The sequence below is a fragment of the Tiliqua scincoides genome, chromosome 3 (genome assembly GCF_035046505.1).
Source record: "Tiliqua scincoides isolate rTilSci1 chromosome 3, rTilSci1.hap2, whole genome shotgun sequence".
Lineage (NCBI taxonomy): Eukaryota > Metazoa > Chordata > Lepidosauria > Squamata > Scincidae > Tiliqua > Tiliqua scincoides.
Window position 1 is genome coordinate 188,143,482 of NC_089823.1, and position 25,785 is coordinate 188,169,266.

Here is a 25,785-nt window from a genome sequence, read left to right on the forward strand (position 1 = left end):
ATCCGTTTTAGCATAAAGTTGACTCCTGTCCTGCCCAATATTCAGTACTTTGGCAGATTCTTGAACTAATGAATACTGTAAAAAACATTTAACTACTGATAACTGTGTTCTTTTTTTTTCTATCTCCCATTGGGTTTGTCAACACATCTGCAATCCCCCACTGCGTTTCCACATCACTTCTGGCTCAATTAGTGCACCAAGTTTATTATTTTATTTTTCCATGTTTTTATACTGCCCTTCTTCCAAAGAGCTCAGGGTGGTGTGACACAGCTTCCTTCTCCCTCTTTACTGAGCAGCCACTCCTGTTTTCCAATAGGACTTTTGGCAGTTCGTTAAGGGCAAGAGGTTCTCACTAAAACCAATAAAAGGAAAAAAAAGAAGTAATATACAGCAGCTTAGCCAGAGGCTCCAAATATCATGCTTTATTCCTTTAGATTCATTATTTCTCCGATATACATTCTGTGCATTATCTTGATGTGGCTCTTCAGATTTTCCATTCTGACACAGCAAGATTCAGCAGCATCTTTTGGGTCCGAAGCATCCTGAGGGTGACTTTGCTGAGACTTTTGCCTCCGTCTGCTCCACTAATTTAAATGGATCAGCAATCTTCTCCTGTAAGAAACAGAGTGGAAGGACGGGTAGTGTTCAGTTACAGCATTGCATTAGCTGGAAAGGGTGTGAAAATGGAGAAAACATGCATCCAACTGCTAGAAAGGGACCTATAACAAGTTAAGGGATGGTGCAAAGGTTTAGGAACTTATTTTCCTGGGACGCGGTACTTAGTTCTAACTTTTGTGTCCAAAGAGCCCAGAGAGATAATTTATCCTTACAACAAACTAGGTTAGGCTGAAAGTGACTTCTCCAAGGACACCCTGTAAGATTCATGGCTATTAAACAGGAATCTGAGTGCGGGTTTTAATTCCCTATATTTAGTCCAGGGTTGTATCTATATTCCCCCTATGCAGTCTCATATGCTGTTTTCTTTCTTAATGCTTAAAAAAAGTTTTTAGCCTCCATGGCTTAAAAAAAGTTTTTAGCCTCCATGGTAACACAAAACGACGCACAAAACATGCAGACGACACCAAACTTTTCCGAGTGGTAAAGACCAGAAGTGATTGTGAGGAGCTCCAGAAGGATCTGTCCAGACTGGCAGAATGGGCAGCAAAATGGCAGATGCGCTTCAATGTCAGTAAGTGTAAAGTCATGCACATTGGGGCAAAAAATCAAAACTTTAGATATAGGCTGATGGGTTCTGAGCTGTCTGTGACAGATCAGGAGAGAGATCTTGGGATGGTGGTGGACAGGTCGATGAAAGTGTCGACCCAATGTGCGGTGGCAGTGAAGAAGGCCAATTCTATGCTTGGGATCATTAGGAAGGGTATTGAGAACAAAACGGTTAGTATTATAATGCCGTTGTACAAATCGATGGTAAGGCCACACCTGGAGTATTGTGTCCAGTTCTGGTCGCCGCATCTCAAAAAAGACATAGTGGAAATGGAAAAGGTGCAAAAGAGAGCGACTAAGATGATTACGGGGCTGGGGCACCTTCCTTATGAGGAAAGGCTACGGCGTTTGGGCCTCTTCAGCCTAGAAAAGAGACGCTTGAGGGGGGACATGATTGAGACATACAAAATTATGCAGGGGATGGAGGACAGAGTGGATAGGGGGATGCTCTTTACACTCTCACATAATACCAGAAACAGGGGACATCCACTAAAATTGAGTGTTGGGCGGGTTAGGACAGACAAAAGAAAATATTTCTTTACTCAGCGCGTGGTCGGTCTGTGGAACTCCTTGCCACAGGATGTGGTGCTGGCGTCTAGCCTAGATGACTTTAAAAGGGGATTGGACGAGTTTCTGGAGGAAAAATCCATTATGGGGTACAAGCCATGATGTGTATGCGCAACCTCCTGATTTTAGGAATGGGTTAAGTCAGAATGCCAGATGTAGGGGAGAGCACCAGGATGAGGTCTCTTGTTATCTGGTGTGCTCCCTGGGGCATTTGGTGGGCCGCTGTGAGATACAGGAAGCTGGACTAGATGGGCCTATGGCCTGATCCAGTGGGGCTGTTCTTATGTTCTTATGTTCTTATGTAAAAATATCTTAAATTGACTTTCTGTACTTCTGTCTTTGCTTCACTCTTCCCATGCATCCTCTCTTTACCACCACCAATCTGCAGCTCAATTTTAAGCTTTTAAAAAATCCCAATATATCATGGGGATTTAAATTCAGCAGTCCTCAAGTGAGTAACAAGGTCAAATTCGAACTAATCAGTAATGTTTAAGATCTACATAAAGCAAAGACAGCTCTTCTCCCTTTGCACCGGTTTCCATCTGGGAGATGTTCCCTTCCTTTCCCAAAGCCTTGCAGGGGGAAAAAACAACCACCACCACCACCTCTACCATCAAAAGAAATGTGGAAAAGATAAATGAAGTCTATCAGCCACACATCTCAAAAGCATTTTATGTTACTGATCTCTTTATTGGGAGATTAATCTGCCCAGTCTGCTCAGGGATGAAAACTGTTTCTATACAATTAACATATATGCAATCGCATCAAAACGGCCTGCAAAAGAAATTGCAAAGAGGCACTAGAGAAAGGAATAGATATACAGTAGGGGGCGCTGTTGTTTCAGAACTGCAAGGGAATTGTGGTTTGGATCTGAAACACCATCTCATACAAACTGAGGCCCCATACAAAAGCAATATTTGCAGGATAGAAAGGGTATTCTTGTAGTTCTATTCTGCTTCACCCAAGTTTGTTCAGATATTGCATTGGCAGTAAAGATAAATGATTGTCACAGATAATTCCACTTTTTGTAGTGGAGAATTTCCTGCATTTTAATTTTTAAGGGCTCAACAGTAAAAGATGTGAATTCTACAGGACAGCTCAACCAGCATGTTGCTTCTATTTATATTTCTAATACATCATATATTTTTTGTGAACTACAGAAGTAGCAAAAACCATATATGCAATTGAACTTGACTCAAATGATATGATAAAACAAACAGGATCTCCTCTTCTGTTTCATGATTTTATAATTTTTGTATACCTCCATATTCTTTTAATATTTATACACACACAACCACACATACACTTTCTCTATTTACAGACCTGAAACTTTGCAGTAATTTCCTTGCATTTAGCCCATGCTAGTGTGACCGTGGTTAAGTTCATGGTTATGATACCAGTCTTGCAGCAAAGTTCATGACTTTTTAAAATCCCCTCTGGTTTTGTCAGATTCTTCAAGGGGGCAACAATTTAGTTCCACTTTTGTGGTTCAGTATCACATAGTAGATACCACATGCTATCTATCACAGATCAAAGTGTAGTTTGTGTGAACATGCACTCAGGAAGAGACAACACTTTTGCCAACTGCTTTTCCATACAGGATCTTGGTACCTTGTACCTTGTACCTTGTACCTTGGTACCTTGTACCAAGATCCAGGTCTACAGAGCTTGCGTCCTGAGTACACTTCTGTACTGCAGCGAGTCATGGACTCTTCGCTCACAGAGGAAACTGAGCGCTTTCCACATGCGCTGCCTCCGACGCATCCTCGGCATCACCTGGCAGGACAAAGTTCCAAACAACACAGTCCTGGAACGTGCTGGAATCCCTAGCATGTATTCACTGCTGAAACAGAGACGCCTGCGTTGGCTTGGTCATGTCGTGAGAATGGATGATGGCCGGATCCCAAAGGATCTCCTCTATGGAGAACTCGTGCAAGGAAAGCGCCCTACAGGTAGACCACAGCTGCGATACAAGGACATCTGCAAGAGGGATCTGAAGGCCTTAGGGATGGACCTCAACAAGTGGGAAACCCTGGCCTCTGAGCGGCCCGCTTGGAGGCAGGCTGTGCAGCATGGCCTTTCCCAGTTTGAAGAGACACTTTGCCAACAGTCTGAGGCTAAGAGGCAAAGAAGGAAGGCCCATAGCCAGGGAGACAGACCAGGGACAGACTGCACTTGCTCCCGGTGTGGAAGGGATTGTCACTCCCGGATTGGCCTTTTCAGCCACACTAGACGCTGTGCCAGAACCACCTTTCAGAGCGCGATACCATAGTCTTTCGAGACTGAAGGTTGCCAATACAATTTCCATACAGATAGCAGTTTAAGTAGGATAATGGGCTATGTCAGAATGCCAGATGCAAGGGAGGCACCAGGATGAGGTCTCTTGTTATCTGGTGTGCTCCCTGGGGCATTTGGTGGGCCGCTGTGAGATACAGGAAGCTGGACTAGATGGGCCTATGGCCTGATCCAGTGGGGCTGTTCTTATGTTCTTAGGATCATGGCTGGATTTTTTCTATTGACAACAGCAGTTGTGTGTGTGGAGGGAGGACTAATTTTGATTTGGAGCATGGATGGGAAAAGAGATTAGCCCCCACCTCTCCTAGTGTTTTTCTCCAATCACATTTGGACTTTCCCCACCTCAGTCCCCACAGCTGTTTTAAAATATTTTTAATTTAAAAAAAATTAGGAGTACTAATCACAGATTTCAGTGAGAACTCCATAACAGCAGGCCTCATCTCTACATCTCTGCTTGCATGCTTTTTTAATGTGCACCGTCTCTCAACTAGCATTTTCTTGCCCATTCTCCTCATTCCAGGCTCTAATTTATTCCTTTAATTTGCAAACAGAGTAGAGGTTATTGAGTTATGGGTTATGCTCCTAGGCCAAACTGATTGTGTAAATGGTGTCGTAAGAACAGGAGGAAAGAAGAGAAATATTCAATGCCAAGGGCACTTCATTTTTAAGTCTTGCCATATCCTTAGCTAGTCTGGAAACTAAATGAGAGGTTAAGAAACAAGGTTAGAGACTCAGGTGCAGATAAAACCACAAGGCCACTACAGATCAAGTATTTCCATAGCTCTGCAAAAAAAGAAAAAGAAAAAGAAAAAAAAAGTAAAATAAAACTGGTGTAGGCCTGTATTCTGGAGCACCCACTTAAGAAATGTACCTATAGCAAAAGAACAGCTATAGGTAGCCCACTTCCTCTGGTCTCCAATCTTCGGACATTTAAATACCCAGACCCCCCCCCATCTTCAGTAATGATTATATTGATAATAATACTTCAGATGCTTAATTAACTGACTGCTGACCTAATGCACACAAAGAACTTTTTAGGAGTCTGACAGCCCAATCCTGACCAACTTTCCAGCACCGGTGCAGTCGCAATGCCACCCTAAGTTAAGGGAACAAAAGTTCCCTTACCTTGAGAAGGCCTCTGTGACTGCCTCCCCCCACAGGATGCAGTACATGCCCTATTGGCTTGGCTGCATAAGCCAAGTAAGTAACATATTTTGAGCTAAAAACCAAATCCTACAATCCACATGACTAAGGGCCCAATCCTGAACAGTGCGCGCTGGCTCACTTCTGGTGCGCAGTGTTGCAAACGTGCCATAAGGCACATTTGTGAGCTCTTACCATGGGACCAGAGCCGGAGCTAGCCCAGCACTGGGCCAGCCTTCTGCCGCCCCGTGGTCACCCAGACTGCCTAGTGGCAGAGAGGTGAGTGGGTATGTGGGGGACGTGGGGAGGAGGCATTCCGGGGTGGGGGGAGGTGGGCTGAGGGTGGGTGGAGGGCAGGGAGGAGGGCGGGACCCGTGGATCTCTGCTCCACCGGATCCAGAGCCCCGTTTCAGACCATGCAGTCTGACATGGGACTCTACAAATCTGCGCTGGTACAAGAGCCACCAGAGAATCAAGCAGCCCCATTGTGGGGCTACTTCTCTTACTTCTCTTACTTCTCCCAATGTGGCAGCAGAGGCTTCCCAAGGCATGTTGGATGCCATGGTTGCCATTTTGACACTGCAGCAACCCCACGCTCCAGACAGCTCAGGATTTGGCTGTAATTCAGGTTTGTATACCTGTAGGTCACACAGAAGCACGTTGTGATAATACTAGCCTGAGATCGCCTCTTTTGCTCCAGATCCCTGATTCTCCAGGGAATTTGATCCTCACATCATAAATATTAATCATCAAAGCATATAATTTCCTCATAATTCACACATGAAGGCTAGTTATTAGAAAAGGTAATTGATTGTTGGCTTTAAGCTTGCTGGTTAATCCAGCCCTGGCTGAGAAACTTTGTTAACTAGATGGTGGTATTCTGTAGCTTGCACTTCATTGTACAAGAAATTACATGTTTATTATGAAAGCCAAATTACTTGTTTCTAATCATTTTTCTTCGTAGAGTTCAGCTTAAAGCACCTCACTGCAAAACTCCTCTTGGGTTCTGCCGCTTATCTACAAAATGCCTTTCATGACTGCAGCCTCTTCCCCTACCCGCCTTACAACAAAGAGCACAAGGTTATCTTTTCTAGGACACACAGCTGCTTGGCTTCATCAGCTGGATCCAGAAGGACGGAGAAGATATTTCTTAAAGATAGATCAGCCCCAAAAGGGTCAGGGATGACCAGTAAGGATCAAGATCCAGTTAAGAACCCTGGCTGTACAGAGAAGCCCCTGGGGAATTGGGAATCTAAAGCATTTGTCCTTCTTTGTTGTTACACTGTACTGCACAAACTGACTCCTTTTTCATGCAATTATTACGGCTGCAGTCCTATGCACACTTTCCCAGGAGTAAACCCCATAGATAGAACTTACTTCCAAGTAGACATGCATAGGATTGTGCTCTAAGCTTGGGAGGAGGAGGGGCGGCTGGCGAGGAGGTATGCTGGGTCCCAGACCCCCAGGCTTTGAGCTCCAGGAAAGGGAAAGAAAAACCTCCTGTCATCACCAATTTCTTCCAGGTTCTGAGCCACCTAAGACACTGAACCGGCAGAAGGTGGTTGGCGGTGGCTGCGGCAGGGCTTTCAAGCACCACCAAAAAGGGCCTGGAGGGTTACATACAGCCTGCAGGCAATGTGTTGGACCACCCTGATTTAGACCAAATTCTCTAACTTGGTGTTAAATCTGTGTGGGCTGTGCCACTTCAGATTACAAGTGGAGGTTTACTGTATATAGAAAACGAGCAAGTCAGGAACCAGTTGAGCTTCAAATCCTTTGCACTGACTCTTTTTTTTTTTTTGAGGGAATATTTTTTGTATGGAGGAACAATGAATATATGTTCGTCATGTGAGGCCCCATCTGAAGTGTTCTCTGAAATGATGCAGCTCAGATATGGTTTTGCCATGCCAGTAAGGTCTTAGAGGGAACAGAATTTAAGAACATAAGAACATAAGAACAGCCCCACTGGATCAGGCCATAGGCCCATCTAGTCCAGCTTCCTGTATCTCACAGCGGCCCACCAAATGCCCCAGGGAGCACACCAGATAACAAGAGACCTCATCCTGGTGCTCTCCCCTACATCTGGAATTCTGACTTAACCCATTCCTAAAATCAGGAGGTTGCGCATACACATCATGGCTTGTACCCCATAATGGATTTTTCCTCCAGAAACTCGTCCAATCCCCTTTTAAAGGCGTCTAGGCTAGACGCCAGCACCACATCCTGTGGCAAGGAGTTCCACAGACCGACCACGCGCTGAGTAAAGAAATATTTTCTTTTGTCCGTCCTAACCCGCCCAACACTCAATTTTAGTGGATGTCCCCTGGTTCTGGTATTATGTGAGAGTGTAAAGAGCATCTCCCTATCCACTCTGTCCATCCCCTGCATAATTTTGTATGTCTCAATCATGTCCCCCCTCAAGCGTCTCTTTTCTAGGCTGAAGAGGCCCAAACGCCGTAGCCTTTCCTCATAAGGAAGGTGTCCCAGCCCCGTAATCATCTTAGTCGCTCTCTTTTGCACCTTTTCCATTTCCACTATGTCTTTTTTGAGATGCGGCGACCAGAACTGGACACAATACTCCAGGTGTGGCCTTACCATCGATTTGTACAACGGCATTATAATACTAACCGTTTTGTTCTCAATACCCTTCCTAATGATCCCAAGCATAGAATTGGCCTTCTTCACTGCCGCCGCACATTGGGTCGACACTTTCATCGACCTGTCCACCACCATCCCAAGATCTCTCTCCTGATCTGTCACAGACAGCTCAGACCCCATCAGCCTATATCTAAAGTTTTGATTTTTTGCCCCAATGTGCATGACTTTACACTTACTGACATTGAAGCACATCTGCCATTTCCATCCCACTCCCTTAGCTATAGTCCTGAGATGTACTTTTTTAGTCAATTCAAGGTCAATGGCTTTAAAAGTCACACGAACTGCTCTGTTTTCAGCCTTATGAAGCAGTGCAATGCTGAGGTTAATTTATTTGAGGATTTCTATCTTAACTTTCCTTGTAAGATGGCTACCAAAATGATATACATTGTGTGTGTGCGAGCACACCCATGTGAGCACGTATAGAGTATGTAATAAATACTCAAAACAATAAATAGTGACCACCTGCAATGCAGTTTTTCATAAGGGACACAACAGTGCTCTATTAATGTTGTTCTGGAGTTTAACCAACCTTTATTGTCCCAGGACTATGGCCTTCACAGGCTGGCAGCTTCTGCTCCACTGGACTGATCAGGAACTTCTTAGCGAATCTGGAGTGTCGCAAAACAGATGCTGTCTCTCCATCCACCTCTACCACTTCTCCTTGCTGGATGAAGTCACAGAAAGGCATCATACAAAAAAAGAATTAACTAGCAATAAACAAGCCAGATGGGATTGTACAGAACATTAAAGGACCTACTTTGTTTTCCTTTTTGTGCCCTATAACCTGCATCAAGTTACCAATCTTTGTTTTGTTCCCTTACCATATATGATATTGACTAGAGGCTGGAGGTTCTAGGGGTGATTCAGACTGGGAGAATGGTGGGCACAAGAAAGGTTAAACAATTCCTTCTGGGGCACTGCTGCTCCAGTACAGTACAATGGCACCTATAGTGGCCTTTAATGAAAATCAATGCATGGGGAGATCCATTCATACCTCTCCCAGGTTTCATGGAATTTGGCCATAGGTGTGCATAATGGCACTTGCACAAAGTGTACAGAGCTCACAGTGAAGATGTACAGACATGAATCAGGAATTCATTGCCAAAACATCTTTGTTAAACAAGTGACCATGTCATCCAATCAGGTGGCTTTGTAGACCTGACTAACTCAGCTAAAATAAACCTGTAAAAGCATATCAGTGTTTGGGTGTGTCTTGAAATGTTTGTGATGGTAGCTGAAATATATATAGTACTGCATATCCAATTTCAATGCATAGAACTTGAAAACTTTCTCCTTTAAAAAAAAAGTCTAATTCTCATGATGGGGGAGGGGAGTATTCAAGTCATGGCAGGAGCATCTGCTAGCAATTAAGAATCAGATGGAACTACAAATTCAGTAGCTTCTAGTAGATGAAATAACATAAGAAGATCCCCACTGGATTAGGCAAAAGGTCCATCTACCTGAATCACAGTGGTGCACCAGAAGCCACTTCCTGTATCACAATGTCTTCCTATATCACAGTGTATCCACCTTCCTGTATCACAGTGGCCCACCAGATGCCTCAGGGAGCACCCAAGACAACAAGAGACCTGCATCCTGTTGCCATTTCCTTGTATCTGGCATTCTGAGGTAGCCTACTTCTACAACCAGGAGGTTGCATATACCCATCATGGCTTGTAACCTGTGGTGGAGTTTTCCTCAAGAAATGTGTCCAATTTCCTTTTAAAGGCATTGAGACCAAGTGCCATTACCACATCCTGTGGCAAGGAGTTCCACAGATTAATTACATACTGTATAAAAAATATTTTCTTTTGTCTGTCCTAACTCTCTCAACTCTCAATTTTAGTGGATGCCATCTGGTTCTGGTGTTGTGTGAGAGGAAAAAGAACATGCCTCTATCCACTCTATCCAGCTCATACATATTTTTATACGTCTCACTCATGTCTCCCCTCAGGTGCCTTTTTTCTAGATCAGGGGTGTCCAATGTTTTTGGCAGACGGGCCACATCATCTCTCTGACATTGTATCGGGGGGCCAGGGGAAAAAAGAATTAATTTACATTTAAAATTTAAATAAATTTGCATAAGTTTACATAAATGAATATATTAAAGATGAACTTATATGAATAAATGAAGGTCTTGCAATAGCTCAAGGCCTATAAAAGGCCTTGCACAAAGCAAGGCTGGCCTTTCCTTTGCTGCCTCTGCTGCATCACAGACATGAAACAGCAAGCAGTGGAGGGAGCCCTCATCCCACAGCTCATGCGAGAGGTCAAACAGTCGCCCTCACGCCGAGAGCAGTTGCGTCGTGCCAGTGCTGGCTCCAACAAATCTCCAGAGGGCCAGAGGCTCATTGGAGATGGGGGGTTCCCTGAGGGCTGCACTGAGAGGCCTCGAGGGCCGCAAATGGCCCCAGGGCCGGGGTTTGGGCACCTCTGTTCTACACTGAAGAGCCAGAACCCTGTAGCCTTTCCTCGCCAGGGAGGTGCCCCAGCTCTGTAATCATTTCTTCTTCTGCATCTTGGGTGGAACTTTTGGTGGCACTTTTTGAATTGAATATTGGGTGGAACTTTTGTCTCATATCATTATTATTAAGAATATTTATTAACCACTTTTCAACAAGAGTACCTTGAAGTTGTAGTTAACATCAAATGCAAATTCCTTCTCATGTCCAGCAATTCCTCCTTTGTAAATAATTTCACACTGCTGTATTGAACCATCTTTGGGGATCTTGAAGAGGCGGAAAGTAGCAGAAACAAACTGACAGTCACCTACAATCAGAGTATTTGGCTAGGTTTACAACTGATGTTGGAGGCAAGGCAGTATAATTCCCATCTTAGATATGGCAACCAGAGCTAAAGCAGGGTGAGGCCAGAAACTAGGTAAGCAGTTCACTGTACACTTTTAAATGTACAAGCAATGAACCTTTTCAGTCACAGGTAAGGCTCTCTTAAGGATCAGAGCTCAGTTGCTTAGTATTCTCCTTGAATGCGTGTGACAAATTTTATGGAGTGCTTTGCACAGCCTCAGTTTCCTTTATGTAAACAGCAAGAGGACAGTGTTGGCTAGTCACACAAGAGAAATATAAGAATTCAATGGGACTATTTGAAAGATCCACAAAATATCATGACAGAACTAGCAGGAATCTTTCCCACAGAATCAGTGGTTTTATCCTTCCCATCTGGCCAAAGAAGGTAATATAGCCTATTAGTAGCTGTGGGTTTTGCTCACAAAAGTATTGAAGACAGAGTCTCCTGGAGACATGGTTACATGATCTTTCATTTAGACCAGATGTGCTCAGTGAGAACTTGCAGGCTTTCCAACTTTGTGGAGCTGTTCATCAGGCAGAAAAGAGATGACTGGATCTAACCATCTTATATATCCCTGAAGAAGAGTTCTGTGAATCTTGCAAAAATTTCAAGAGAACATAGGAACACCACTGGCTATTTAGCCAAGCATTCAGGGCATGCACTCCTAGTAAGAAATTGTCCTAAGCCTTAGGCATCAGGAAGAACTGCAAGGGTATTGAGTGTTTCTTTGTTGTACTGCTTGACAATAAACAGTGGCTAATATGTTTTTGTCCTTAATATGTTTTCAAGTGGTCTACACCCATGTAAAGCCTATACCCATTCATATGAAGTTGCAGAAACAGCCACAACTATGTGGGACAAACAATCCAGTGACCCAAGCCTTTTGAAAACCTGAAATCTGGGTGCAACACTGCAGCAGCCATGCCCAGTATAACTTATTCTGAGTACAGCATTTGAATTTTGAGTGCGGCAGGTCACACAAGATGGTACAGAGAGCTTCTTCTTGCTTATTCACCCACACTCTCCTCCATCACCCATATGCAATGTTTACAGAAACACATGCATACACAAACACAAGAGCGTGATTGGTTTGCTCCATGAAGCAAATCGACATGTCACAGAACTATGGGTAATACACAGCATTCTCTTATTAACAGTATTTATTAACAGTATTTATATACCGCTTTTCAACTAAAAGTTCACAAAGCGGTTTACAGAGAAAAATCAAATAACTAAATGGCTCCCTGTCCCAAAAGGGCTCACAATCTAAAAAGATGCAAATGAATACCAGCAGACAGCCACCAGAACAGACAGTGCTGGGGTGAGGTGGGCCAGTTACTCTCCCCCTGCTAAAAAAGGAGCACCCACGTGAAAAAGTGCCTCTTACCCACAATGCTTTCCAGTTCTTTGTTAGCAAGAGTTATTCGAGAAGCTGTTACCAACCGAGGTGGAGAGAATCCAACTTCATCTGCAATTTTGTAGAGATCCTTCCACCACAGGGCTCCCCCTAAGCACTCACCTAAAGATAGGACATGGATAAAGGTCATCAGATGATCTTTGACAGGGAGCATGGAAATAGACAGATCTGGTCATGCCTGCGTGGGAGACTGGAAGTTCCTAACAATTTGTGATTTACTCTCTGTGAGAGAAAGGGATCACTGATGGGCCGTGGTGAGAGGGCAGGTGGAATGTGAAATAAGTCAGTCAACAAGAGTAATCGCAACTTGATCCTGTCTGGCTTGATTTGTAGCTCTGCAGAAAGCTTAGAAGGCATGAGCTATGCAGTTAGAGAGACAACCACACTGTGAACTATAACTTCTGGAGAATGTAGAGTTCTATATGAATAGAAAAATATTCTATTGTAAACACCTCTACAGGCTGTTTATGACAGCCTGCCAATGTCTGCCTTGAATAAGTCTAATGAAAATCTGATGAGAAAGGTGGTATATAAATGCTGTAATAACGAATAAATAAAAGCTAGAGCCTCCCATGCATATCAGCAAGGAGTTCTGTGAAAGCTCTGAAGGTAACTCAGTGGTGGCGGCAGCAGTATGGGTTAGCAGTAGCTGCTTGCTGGGCCTTGTTGTAGGGCCTCATCAGCATCCTTCTCCCTTTTCCCCCATGATGGACTTCAGGAAAGCAACTCAAGGAAGCAACTAAACCCACTGATTTTCCTGCCACTTAGTGTGCTTTGAATTTCAAAGGGAGTAGGCAGGAGGATATCTTTCTTTCGCATGTTGTCTTCTCTCTACTACCCCGCTTCCCCTCTTCTCAGCTCCATTCCTTCCGGTGTTGCCTTGTTCCATCCTCCCATTCCCTTTCCTCAGGTCCTATCCCTCCAGCATTGCTTTGACTAGTCTCCAGGGTTCCCGCTAAGCTGAGTGGTGCTCAGTAACCTGGAAGTTTGGTGACGATGAGTGGCCTCATTGCCAAGCATCAGGAGATGGCGTTACAGCACAGTTACACAGGAAAAGATGGGGTCCACACACCAGTACAGACCCTTTACAGGGAATATAGCCGGTCTTCCCCCCCCCCCGTCCTCTTCTCAGCTCTCTGTCCCACATTGCTTTGTCTCACTTGCCCCTTTCCTCAACATCATCTTTTCTCCCCACAGTTTGTTCCAGCCTTACCCATTCTCTCCCCACCATTTGCTCCAGTTTTGTCCTCTCCCCACTCCAAATCAGTCCAGTTTTTTTTTTCTTCAGATATCTGCCTGCATTTTAAATAACCTGTGTGTTTCAAGTTTGGATAGGACATTAGATTGACAGTGCAATCCTGTGCATATCTACTCAGAAGTGAGTCTCTTTTAACTCAGTTGGACTTAATTCTAGGTAACCATGTACTGTATAGGATTGAAGCTTGAGTTAATTCACAGAATTTCTGTTTCCAGATTGGGTAGGGTTTAACCATTTCTGGCTTCCTTTCTTCGTCCTTCTTTCCTTAAAACCATATCATAGATTTCAGGGCTGATCCAAGTCTGCAAGTAAAATATTATTTTGCATTTTATAAATGGCACACTGTTGGGGCCCCTGCAACATGCTCTCCTCATGTCCTTTTGTTAACCATCCGGTTGATGAAGAATTCTATAGAACTCAACAGTTTGCTCTCTGATAATTTATTTAGAAAAAACAAAACGTATCCTCCTTTCAGTTGTGGATTTTTGGGAACCAATAGTCATCTACAAGTTTATATTGTTTTTGTACCCAGGGCAGGGTGGTATCATCTCATTCTTCACTTTGGACAGTAGTCTTGGACTAGCCCTACATACATTTTTTTTTAAAAAGGTTTGATGTGTCTACGCTACAATTTGGGGTCCATGGCCTTTTCTTCTCTGCTTCAGCTTATCAATTGGGATGCAAACAGAAACCAACTTTTAGATAACTGATGGTCCTTAAAAAATGCTAATTTGCATAGCCCTGTGTGTTTGAAGTGAGGAAGAGTAATCTGTCCAAGGATGTCTGTAGGCTTGTTATCCCAATCCACAGATTCTTACATGTAGCAGCAGCCTGTAGGTGTACAACTGTCTGCAAGGCTCTCTGCACATTAACTTGTGGCACTGATTATTTATGCTGAGTTAGGACCCACCACGAAGTAACATAAGTTAGTAGGAAAGTAAGTTCCAAAAGTTTGAGAAGTGTTACTGTGGGGAAAATGGTCAAATGTGAAGCAGCCCAAGGAAAATGCAATGCTGGCTATAATTTTTAACTATGACCTCCAGTTCCAGAGTTTTTTGGGGGGCTGGGCAATCACTTACCCCATAAGACTCTGTGTTTCCTGATGTCCTCTGACAGGTCATGGCTGGCATATACGTCACTGAAATACAGTTCTCCACCTGCCTGAAAGAAAGACACGGGGGCCTTTGTTTCAGCAATAAATAAATAAAGCTATCTCTGCAGAGGTTCTTTTGGACAGGGGAGGGGGGAAGATTGTGAAAGTTTAAGTCAAGGAAACTGGTTGGCTGGGGCTGCAGTGTCGGTTCCAGCAGCTGTTGCTGGCAATTGAATTGTTTGCTGTGTGTGTGTTATGTCTTCAAAACCAACACAGTCCACCAAGATAAACTAATTAGCCAAGGTCTCTGGAGACAACCCAGGCCTTCTCCTTGTAGGAAAAGTCAACCATCATTCACACTTTGTTTGTATAAACAGAATCTTGCAGTGACACATTGTAGGGTAACATCCCAAATGCAGGCCTGATGTGAACCATTTCTGCTGAAATTCCACTGAGATGAATTCTATCACAGGTGCTGAACTGAACCAGCACTTTTGTTTCAAGGGCTGAAGGGCTTGATGGCACCTTCACATGTTTCCCATTAGTAACTATGGCTGAGCAGATGTACTTCCAAAGGAAAATTCTTCTTCTCTGTGGGTCATTCCTCAGAACTTTTGTCCTCAGTGCCATCACAAATCTGTCTAATATCCATACAACCTGCTCATACAGTACCTTTAACATTCGAAAAGCCTCCCGCAGGACAGTTCTTTTATCAGGGGAAAGGTTAACCACACAATTGGAGCTAGACAAAAGATTAAAAAAACTCATTGAAGCATCCTGAAGAAGGAAAAAGAAGGAAGAAGGATAGATTTCATCATGGTAGTAGGAACTAGAGTTGGAAGAAGGCAATGTGGGAGCTTGGCTCCCTCCATATTAGCAAGGGGCAGGAGATGTTCATGTTCAGGCAGCTCTCATGTCCTGAAGAGCCCAGCTCTCTTAACCCAGCCCAGCAGTGCAGAAAGATAGAAAGATATATGGATACATATACATTCTTTTAAAACAGATGGTTACCATTGGATATGTTTGAAATCTTTATTAGACACACTGCGAAACGAGAGTGTTTCACCTGCAGTGGCAAGCAGAGAAGTTTCCCTGCCATAGATGAGTAGCTGGTATCCCAAAGTGGGAGGACACAGATATTTCCTAAGCAGGTTTCTAGTGACTGCAAAGGTTGTTTGCATGAGACATTCAGCACATGGGAGGAAGCTGTGCTTAACCATTCCCATACCTACCAATTCTCTCTTGCAAATCCCTTCCCAAACCAGTTTGTCCTGCAACATGACTTCTTCCAATCTCAGAGGCTCACTGAGGGGGAAAAACATTTTTTTAAAAGCCTGGGGGCATTAGTGAGGAGAATAAGTGGTCACATGCTGTACTGTGTCCTCTCCTATTATGCCAATAAAGGTATGATGATGATGGTGTCTGATCCTGCTTACCAATTCTCTCATGCAAGAGCTGCCACACCCAAGACCCTGCATTAGCATCATGGGGCTAGTACAAGGTTCAGTATATATATGAGATAATGTGTAGATAATGTGTAGTTCTGTTCTCTGAAATTATACAATGTTCTGGGCCAACCACATGTTGATAGCATTGATATCTGAGGGGTGTGGAAATCTTGCAAAGCCCAGTCACAGTGTGGCATGACATGTGGCATCTCATGCTAAATCTAACAGCTCAAACAGCATCCCAAATATACTACATACCAACTTGCAGAGAAAAGGATTTTTAACAAATTACCTACATTACAAGATCGTAACTTTCATCTTTCAGGCCTGCTTCACCTAGTTTTTCTATGTAGCCATGGATAAAATTCACATTGGACTTCTGGTAGCCAAATTTGTTCATGTGATACTTAATGTGCTTCTTTGCCACGTCAACCTCAGGAAGAGAAGCAAAACAAAGCAAAAAAACTGAAGGATTGACAGTCATTAAAGCTGAGATAAAACAGATCCTTAAGCTGTTTCTAAGCTCTTTAGGGCTTTAAAGGTAATAACCAGTACTGTACCCTATGTCACACCTGGAAACAAGTTGGTAACTAATATTTTTCATATTTTGTTCTTAATTATGCATTTTTCTTTGGGTTGATCTAAAGTTCTTACCTGTGACTCTTATCCACTTGGAACTGTGCTACTCTGCACATTTACCTGTTAATAAACCCAACCGACAGACTTGACCCCAGCTTAAGCAGCAAACATAATTTCTCTCCCTGTTCCTTTTGTTTGCAGATGTGTCACCACTGCCACCTCCTCCTCACCCACTTTAAAGCAGGCTAGGCAAAGGAGCGCACAGGGCTCTGCTCCAGGAGCTCCCTCTTTACCTTCATCACTGCTGGCTTCTGCTCAGCCATTTCTTGAAACACACAGGCTAGGTGATATATGCTGCCAGTATAAGAGTACTCTGCTCCCAGTATGCTCCACCTAGCCTGTGCATCTGAAGAAGTGGCCAAGTGGAAATCAGCAGATGATGGTAGTGATGATGGAGGTTTGCTCTACTTTTCCACCCAGGCAAGGAGGGGGAGTGAGCCTGGAAGGAGAGTCATCAGAACAGAACCGTTGCAAAGCAGCCTCTGCCATTGTAATGCACAGTATGCTGGCACCCAGGTGGAATAGGATTTTGGGCTGTAAAGCAAGTAAATAAATGACGTGCTTTTTAACCTCCACCTACCCCTTTTCCCCTTAGAATTGTACACTTTGGGAATGGGATATGTTAACCTCTCCACTAGATGCAGAAGAGACTCTTTAGCCCCTTTTAACAGGTGTTGGTAGTTCCCTTACCCAGTTTCTGCTCTTTTTCCACAACTTGGGGCATCTGTGGCATGGTCACGTCCTTCACTGTTCCAACCTCTCTGTTCTCCAATGGAACTGACAAGGTCAAGGGCAAACCTTGCTAGATGCTAAATTCCTGAGCCTTCGCCACTCTGGTCTCTAGTACAACTGACAAGGTCAGGAAAGCCTTATCAAGTTTCACAGGCACGCTTTCCCCCATCCCCACCCCTCCTCAAAAGGGCATGTAAGTGCACATCAGAACTGGTGCACACAGTGTCATTATTTATATAGTACCATCCATGAGCATGATGCTTTACAGTGTGAAAAAAACAAGAACCTGTTCATTATATTTCTATCACAATTTATAGGAAAGCATGGTTTTTTTTGAACATTGATGAGGGTTGGTGAAGGAGACAGCACAGAGGCAGGCAGTTAATACAGAAAGCAGGGATTGCACAGTGTCCATTTGTCACCAACTGCATCATAATCAGATTGTATCCCTAATCATGGGTAGTAGTAGTCTGTTTACAGAGTAGTCAAGTGAGGGTATGTTCCCTGCACCACAGCTGGAAGGGCTTTGGAGAAATTTAGGGCAGAAGAATTGTAACTTGTGCACAGTGACAATGCATACTGCATATCTTGTTATCTTGTGTCTTGTTGTCTTGTGTGCTCCCTGAAGCATTTGGTGGGCCACTGTGAGATACAGGAAGCTGGACTACATGGGCCTTTGGCCTGATTCAGCTCTTCTTATATTCTTATGTTCATATTAATTGAAGCAGAGGAAGAGTTCTAAGAGACAGTTAGAAGTCCTTGAAAATACACATATGAGGGGCAAAATAAACAACAAATACATTTTGGTCAGGTTTAGGGTTTCGTTTTAACACTGTCCCACTGAAAATCTACACTGTTGTCTTACAGAAAATCCCAGCCTGAAGCTACTATAGGCCCTCAGCTTCCAGGGAAGATTTTCTGTGGCAAAATGGTGTCAGGTTAAGGATCAGACTTCTGTGCCATGGTCCCATTAATAATATTTATTATTTGTACAGTGCCTTTTGAGTGTGCAAAATGCTCCACATGTATTATCTTGAAGTGTATTATCTTGAAGTAGTCCTTACAACAACTCTGTAAGGTTAGTAGTAGTAGTAGTAGTAGTAGTAGTAGTAGTGTAGTTGATGTTGCTGTTGTTATTGCAGCTTAGTAGGGAGCAGCTATCTAGTGCGTTCACAGCTGAGGTAAGATGCAAACCAAAGAGGTCCTGATTTGCAGGTCAGTAGCCTTGCTACTCTGCTACTCCAATCTGGAAGAACCCTGCACAGCTTCTATTTCAAAATCAAGACCCCAAATTAAAAAAATTATAAGGTTTAATATCACATCTACTATGAGCTTGGATTAAGTGTGTTTGAGATCAGCTTGTTTACAATGGGATTTCTTTTCAACTGGCAGCCCAATCCTATCCACACTTTCCTGGGAGTAAGCCCCATTGACTCTAATGGGACTTACTTCTGAGTAGACATGCATAGGATTGGGCTGTCAGCATGCATAGGATTGCAGGCTTACAGCCCAGGCTTATACATGTTTGCTCAGATATGTCTCACAGATCTCAATGGGATTTACTTCCAGCTAAACATGCATAGGATTGCAGCCTTTGTTTCTTCTTCTAAGTCTTAAATCATCCCAGGGCTGGAGCAGAATGTGTCTACCACTGGATCAAGGACAACCAGAGTGTCATCAGAAAATGTATCTTGTACATTAAAAGCTTAAAATCTTCCTTTAGTCACAGATATTGACTAGCATAAGATCGAATTTCTTTTTTCCTTTCCCACTATTATTGGGTAAGAAACTATTGCATTCCTTATCCAGTGGGCAGATTGCAGTATGTGGTTTTGAGGAAGTTCGTAGATAGGGTTACCAGATACAAAGGGGGGCAGAGTGCCTATACCTTTAACCATTGTATAGAGGTGGGAATTTTGGCAGGTGAAGCTTTTTAAATCTTTCCATGTTGAGCTGCACCTGCCAAAATTCCCTCTTCTATACAATGGTTAAAGGTGTAAGCACTCTGTTCCACTTTGTATCTGTTAACCCTATTCACAGATCACAGGAAGATTTACTGTTATCATCTGACATTTTGAGGTGCCCAAGATATAATTTGATGAGGGGGAGAGAGTACAGCAGAGCAGAAGTCTAGTACAGACTTTCAGATAGTAAAGCTCCTACCTGGGTTTCAGTCATGTCTACCCCAGTAACATGTCCATTCTCCCCAACCAGCTTACTGAGGACATAACAGTCTCTGCCACTTCCACTGCCCAGATCCAAAACCCAGCAGCCTTCTATGCATTCTGGGATCACCAAGCCACAACCATAGTACCTGGGGGAAGGACAAGCCAATGTAAAAAAGACAAGCATTTCTGATGGAGAGAAATTCACTGGAACAATGAGGAAAGTAGAGCAAGAAGAGCTAAACACATCAGCACCACTTCAAAAGATATAAACAACCATTATACTTGCATCTGTTGCTCCTTAATGCCTCTCTGAACTGGTAAACAGCTGCAACAGTCAAGAATATACAGCATATCCAGAAAACAGTGACACAAATTAGCATGATTGGTCCATGCTAATCATACCAATCCATCAGCCTCACAATTTAACTACAAAATCTTTCCTAATCTTGGCACTTCATACAGCAAATTGTGTAACCCTAACAGCCCAACCCTATAGACTATATGCAATGGCGGAATTCACATTCCACTGTCATACATGCCATGGCACTGCCATAAATGGCACACTGCTGCTAAGTATGTCAAAGCTGTTGGTACAAATGGCCAGGAGCTTTGTGCCCCACCACTGACAGACCCGTCCTATGCCAGAGCAAGTATGGTGGTGGTAAGGACAGGACACAGGCAGTCTGAGAAAGGTTTCGGGTGGGGAAGGCAGGGGCAGTTTAGGGCTGGAGGGGATGGATCTCAGAGCAGCATGTGCTGGGATACTATCACCTTTTTGTAGCCCTATACGCCCCCTTCCTCCCCTCAGACTTACACTAGCAAAATAGCTGGCATGGGTCTAAGGAGACCGATAGGTGACCAGGTGGCCTACCAGGAGGTAAGTATAAAAGTTTTTTACTTACCTCTCACTGCCTGTCTGGTCCCTGCCCCCCCCCAGCATGTAGCACATGCTCCATTACTGCAGCTGCATGCTATGGACTAACGGGGATAGGACTGGGCTGTAAGAGTAACATGTATGTTGTTATCATTCCAGTTTTAAAAATCAACAACTCATGAGATGATCAAAACTGCTTTCTGTCAAACAAGGACCTGAACAGCTCCTTTCTAGGATTTTTAGCACATGACAATATATAATGTAATATGGTAGGGTTTTCAAGTACCCTTGTCTCCATGGGCAAGTCCTTTCAGAACCCCCCTTTTATCATATGCTATAGTAATGAATCATATGCCTTTTAACTGACTAATCAATTAATAACGGTCCCTCTTTCGGATATCAAAAGAAGTGTAAGATAGCCTTTACTTATTTATTTGCAAGAAGCCAGTTACTGTTGGGACACCTTTAATATTTATTAAAGTTATTTATTAAGTATTATTAATAAATAACTTTAATAAATAACTAATAATAATTAATTAAATTATTTAATAATTAATAATTAATAATTACTAAAGTTATTTATTATTATTATTTCATTTTCTATTACTGTAACATCCCAGAATTAATAATAATAAAAAAGAATCTTTAAAAAGTTAACTCATTAGATGGCACCATCCATATGGTCCCTGTCCCAGTTGCCTGTCCTTACATTCAGGCAAATGATTAAAATTTGTCTTTAATAAATTTGACCATTTATTAATTACAGCTTTAGCTGCTTAATCTGCCAATTAAGGGCCCAATCCTATCCAACTTTCCAGCACCAGTGCAACTGCAATGCAATCCAGAGGTAAGGGGAAAAATGTTCCCTAACATTGAGGGAACCTCTTCGACTGCCTCCCCACCAGAGGCTGCAGCACATGCCCTATTGGCATGGTTGCACCAGCCCTGGAAAATTGGATAGGATTGGGCCCTAAAGCTTGCAAGTCTAATCTTCTGGTTCCATTTTATCTTTAGTGATAGAAGGAGTCTGAATTTCCTGTTGGGCATGGCCCTTCTCCCCACATTCCATAATGCAATAGATTTATAACTCAGCGCGCAATCCTGACTGAAAGATTGGCCGACTCACGTCCCTTGCGCCAGTCCACCACTGTGGAGCAAGGAGGCCAGCCCAAACCTCATTGGGCTAGTGCGACAGTAAGCTAGCAGTGGCCAAACCATTTATGCTGCAGTAATGCGCTGGCCAAAACCAGCCAGATCCTGCCCTGTTCGTGTGCAGCCCGGGGCAGCTCTGGGCTGCTCAGATCTGTGCCACCCCAGAGTAGCATCACTGGGTCTGCAGCAGTTTTACCTTGGGTAAGAGGAAGCGATTCCCCTTGCCCCTGGCTTTTGGCCCCAACCTTGCTTGGATATGGGGCAGACCAGCTGGCCTCCCCGTTCCAGCACAAGTTAGGAGTGGCTATCATGTAATTAGAGCTCACTGAAGAAGTCAATACATACTTTGCTGAAACCTCTTCATGCACACACTGTAGTGCTTCTCTGACAAATATGGGCAAAGGCCTTGCTGCAGTAATGCAGGCATTGGTTTTTAGATCCTCTGTTTTCTTCAACTCTTTGCCATAGTAGTCCTGAGAAGGAAAAACAAACACTAAAGTTACAGAGGGGCTGTAGGTCTGTGGAAAGGCATGTGCTTTGACTGTAGAAAGCCCTAGAGATCTGCTGACAGTCTGTGTTCACAATACAGTACTGTCTTAGATGAATTTGTGGTCTGACTAAATAATATTCATATTTGTTTGTTTGTTTAGTTGTAGTTATGTCATCACTGTTCACTCTTCTATGGTTGCTATACCCCATGTTTCTCTCTTTTTGCCCTTTATCTTTAATAGTTGAAAGAGTCTGAATTCCCTATTGGGCATGGCCCTTCTCCCCACATTCCATGATGCAATACATTTATAACTTAGGGTGCAATCCTGACTGGTGCTGCTTTTTAGTCTTTGTTTCCAGCACTTGCTTTTTATGTAAGTCACCTTAGGCATCCATGTAAGTGGAGGACAGGCAGGGGGATATATATATTATTATATATATGTAATAAGCACAATCAGAAGCAAAAACCATCCATCCTCTCTCTTAAACTGCACAATGGTTATGACACAGCATACAAAATTACAATTATAAATGCTAGTCACAGGTGAACATATTTTTTCAGTCATGACTACACTAGGCTGAGTGAGTGGGCATGTATGTGAAGGACAAGAAACAGCCCCACTTCAAAGATGAAGAAAGAGGTAAATCGGACACAAGAAAAAGATGATGTGTAGAGACTGTTAGGTTGGGTGCAACAGAGGCACACCAAAGCACCAGGACACGAAACGTTTGCACTTGGTTGTAACAGGATTGATTAGGCAAGACAGGCATGTATGCATGTTAACATGGAACAAATCCGTTTTTGGTGCAGCAGAAATACCACACATATACAAATCTCAGCATCCAGCTCTTCTCATCTCTCACCTGCACCTCTTTGTATATCTGCTCCGACACTGCAACAAAACAAAAGAGATCAGGATGCAGAACTGGGTTAGCACCTCAACCAAATGTATCATTGCAAGAAATGAGAACTGGGGCTGAGACATAATGCAGCCCATTACGCAAGAGTTGCCTGCGCCTGATCACCCCTAAGATGTGTTCACACGACCCTTATTCTGTGTTACTTGAACTCCCATCCTTGGGGGGGAGGGAAGGATTCTATATTGCCCCCTCCCCACTTGCCTCCTGGTTGAAATCTCTCAGAGACCAATCCTATCCACACTTTCCTGGGAGTAAGCCCTATTGAATACAATACGACTTACTTCTGAGTAGACAAGCCTAGGATTGTGCTCCCGAACCCTCAGAAGACAATGCAGCAAAGTCACCCCCTAACTGTGTGTGCCGGACACTACAACTCGACTGGGTCCCAGATTCTGAATAGAATAAGGGGGTAACGTTGCCCTCTGCAGTGCTCAGGACTGCGACGTCATGACAAAGGGTGGAAGTTCGGAGCAATGAAAATAGGCGTGTCTGGGAAGTCTATGGGCGAAGGAACCAATTAACGCAGCGCTGCTGTGGGTGGCTTGCGCCCTCCTGTTATTACAAGCCACTCCTCCTGACTTGTTTCCAAACGTCCCCAGGCGACCTGGTTTGAGGCATAGGCCATGGAGATGGGAGAGCCAGAGCTCCCCTTTGCAGACAGGCTGTGGCATCCCAGGGACTTGCGGTGGATGGGGAGGCAGGTGAGGCAGAGCCTCCCCGTAGTCCTTTGAAAGGCTGTGTGCATGGGTTGAGAGCGCTTGCTGACCTCACACGGTGGGGGCGCTTTGCGAAGGACTGCCTTGAACAGGCTCTACCGCACCTGCCTCCCCATGCACCACGTCCCTGGTGGTGCTTTCCGAAGGACTGCTGTGGGGAGACTTTGCTTCACCAGTCTCCCCATCCACCCCATGTCCCTGGTGGTGTTTTCAAGGGACTGTGACAGGGAGGCTCTGCCTCACCTGCCTTCCCATCCACCCTATGTCCCTGGTGGTGCTTTCCGAAGGACTGCCGTGGGGACGCTCTGCCTCACCTGCCTCCCCATCCACCGCATGTCCCCGACATCTATCCACTGTGCATCCCTGGAGCAAACAACTAGCCTAAAGGACCACTGAGGGTTACCCAGCTCGCCATCGCTGATGGTTCCAAATACCATCAGGCAGTTCAGAACAAAGTCGCTAGACAATTAGAAAGTAATCCCCTAAACACCCCTTATTTATTGCAGAATATAGAAGACATAGTCAGTTATCTTTAGCTGATAATTCACCTATCTGCGAGAGGCAGAATTGCCACCTACCTCTCATTATCTGTGACTCTGTTCTCATTATCTGGGAATATTGTACAGGTGCACTGAAGCAGGCAGGTTGCAGAAGAGACAGTGGCCTCCTCATGGACAGAAGGCAGTGCTGGTGCCACGCGGAGGGGGGGGAGGATGGGGCGAGAGACAGTAAACAGTATATGGCTGATGGGGGAGGGGGTTGGAGTAATTGTGTCCAGCCATTATACAGGCATGCACCACTTTACAACCGTTTGCTTAACGATGGACCACATATATGACAGTGGTCAAAGCACAATAAAGAAGTTCTCAATGAGGCAATTGTGTCTCCCATAGCCTACAACAGAGAGGCTCTTAATGCAAAGAAAAAGCAATCTATCTCCAGTAGCCTGTGGAGCCAGCTAGTGTCTGGCAGGGAGTGTCTGTTTACACCACAAAGGCAATAGATTGGACTGAATGTTCACTTAATGACCTAATTGCATAACAACAGGGATCAGAGAACTATCCCTGTAGTTAAGTGGCGCATACATGTACTTGTTTTTTTAGAAATTTGGCTGGATTGGATCAGTTTGCGACATTGAATGGGCATTGGGACTGGCCCATGGAGAATCATCAGACACATTTGTGTCCACTTCCAGAATGAACCTTCATCTGCCTTCACCTTAGGCTTAGGGCAAGCTAAGCAGCTCCCAAAAATTGAGTATACTGTAGATGCTGGCATAAGTGCAAATAAATAGGCCTGAGAACACTAAGACATAAAAACAAAATGATTAATGTTTATGTAAGAGTGTAATGGACAGTTAGAGAGGGATTAAAAGAAGGAAGAGTGTGTTTTAACTGTGCATGAAATTTAGAACTGCATTACTGTTATCCACATTTTTTTTAATGTATGTAGTACAACAATCTTTGTACATATTACATTTGGTTATATGTACAAAGTGTAACTTTTGCAATTTATGTACAAGCCATGGATACCCCCCACAACTAAGTGAAAATAACTGAAGATGTTGTTACTAACAAATGAAAAAGGAAACATATTATAAATGCATATTATAGGTTAAGTCCTGCTTCCAAATCAATGACACGTTTCCCATTGGTTTTAAACTGGCCCAGCACAGGGCATTGTATACCTAGCTGCACAAGCCTATAAATGTTTACTCAGAAGAAAATGTATTCAATGAGGCTTACTCTCAGGTAAGTGTGTATAGGATTGAGCATAAGACACCTCCAGTTCCTCTCCAGCTGCATATCTGAATAGATTCCTGGTTTTGTACAGAATTACGTAATGAATCCAAGGCTGCTTAATCAAGAGCCATAACAGCAGTCGTGTGTAGGAATGTGCTTCAAGGCTAAAACTGACAGCAGATGCACAGACTTGAGAGGATACATTCCAGACCTCTTTCTTCAGGGAAAATGCACACACATCAGAATTGTTCAGCAGCACATAAATCACACTCATGTAACAGATACGGTACTGTCAAAAAAGGAAAAGATCAGTTAAATGGGATCCTGCTACAATGAAATGTGCAGCTTTTTTTGAGAACTGATGAAAGTTGGGCTTTTAAACCAAATTTAAATAAGCCCTTAAACATCCTAGGAGCACTCAGTACCTTCAGCTCCCTGCAA

The 25,785-nt window shown here is 43.7% G+C and overlaps 1 protein-coding gene across 2 annotated transcripts; it reads right to left on the minus strand.

Moving 5' to 3' along the window:
• Nucleotides 1-407: 407 nt before the first annotated feature.
• Nucleotides 408-23,336, minus strand: AS3MT (arsenite methyltransferase). Of its 2 annotated transcripts, XM_066622274.1 has the most exons (11): nucleotides 23,168-23,336; nucleotides 22,830-22,858; nucleotides 21,822-21,949; nucleotides 19,446-19,596; nucleotides 16,208-16,344; nucleotides 15,136-15,205; nucleotides 14,450-14,531; nucleotides 12,083-12,214; nucleotides 10,514-10,656; nucleotides 8,417-8,551; nucleotides 408-612 (listed from the first exon to the last, which is right to left on the minus strand). In XM_066622274.1, coding segments are annotated over exons 1-11 (1,107 nt in total). In that variant the 5' UTR covers nucleotides 23,169-23,336; the 3' UTR covers nucleotides 408-513. The 2 variants fall into 2 exon arrangements, with proteins under 2 accessions (XP_066478371.1, XP_066478372.1); XM_066622275.1 differs by lacking the exon at nucleotides 16,208-16,344 and having other exon boundaries at nucleotides 15,136-15,240.
• Nucleotides 23,337-25,785: the final 2,449 nt, after the last annotated feature.

What these genes read in the sequence shown, in the direction of transcription:
- AS3MT (XM_066622274.1), bottom strand. An exon ending in AGGCTTTTCGAATGTTAAAG is followed by an intron (nt 14,532 to 15,135) that starts GTACTGTATGAG and finishes TCTTTCTTTCAG; the next exon opens with GCAGGTGGAGAACTGTATTT. An exon ending in ATGTTAACTACAACTTCAAG is followed by an intron (nt 8,552 to 10,513) that starts GTACTCTTGTTG and finishes GACTTCATCCAG; the next exon opens with CAAGGAGAAGTGGTAGAGGT.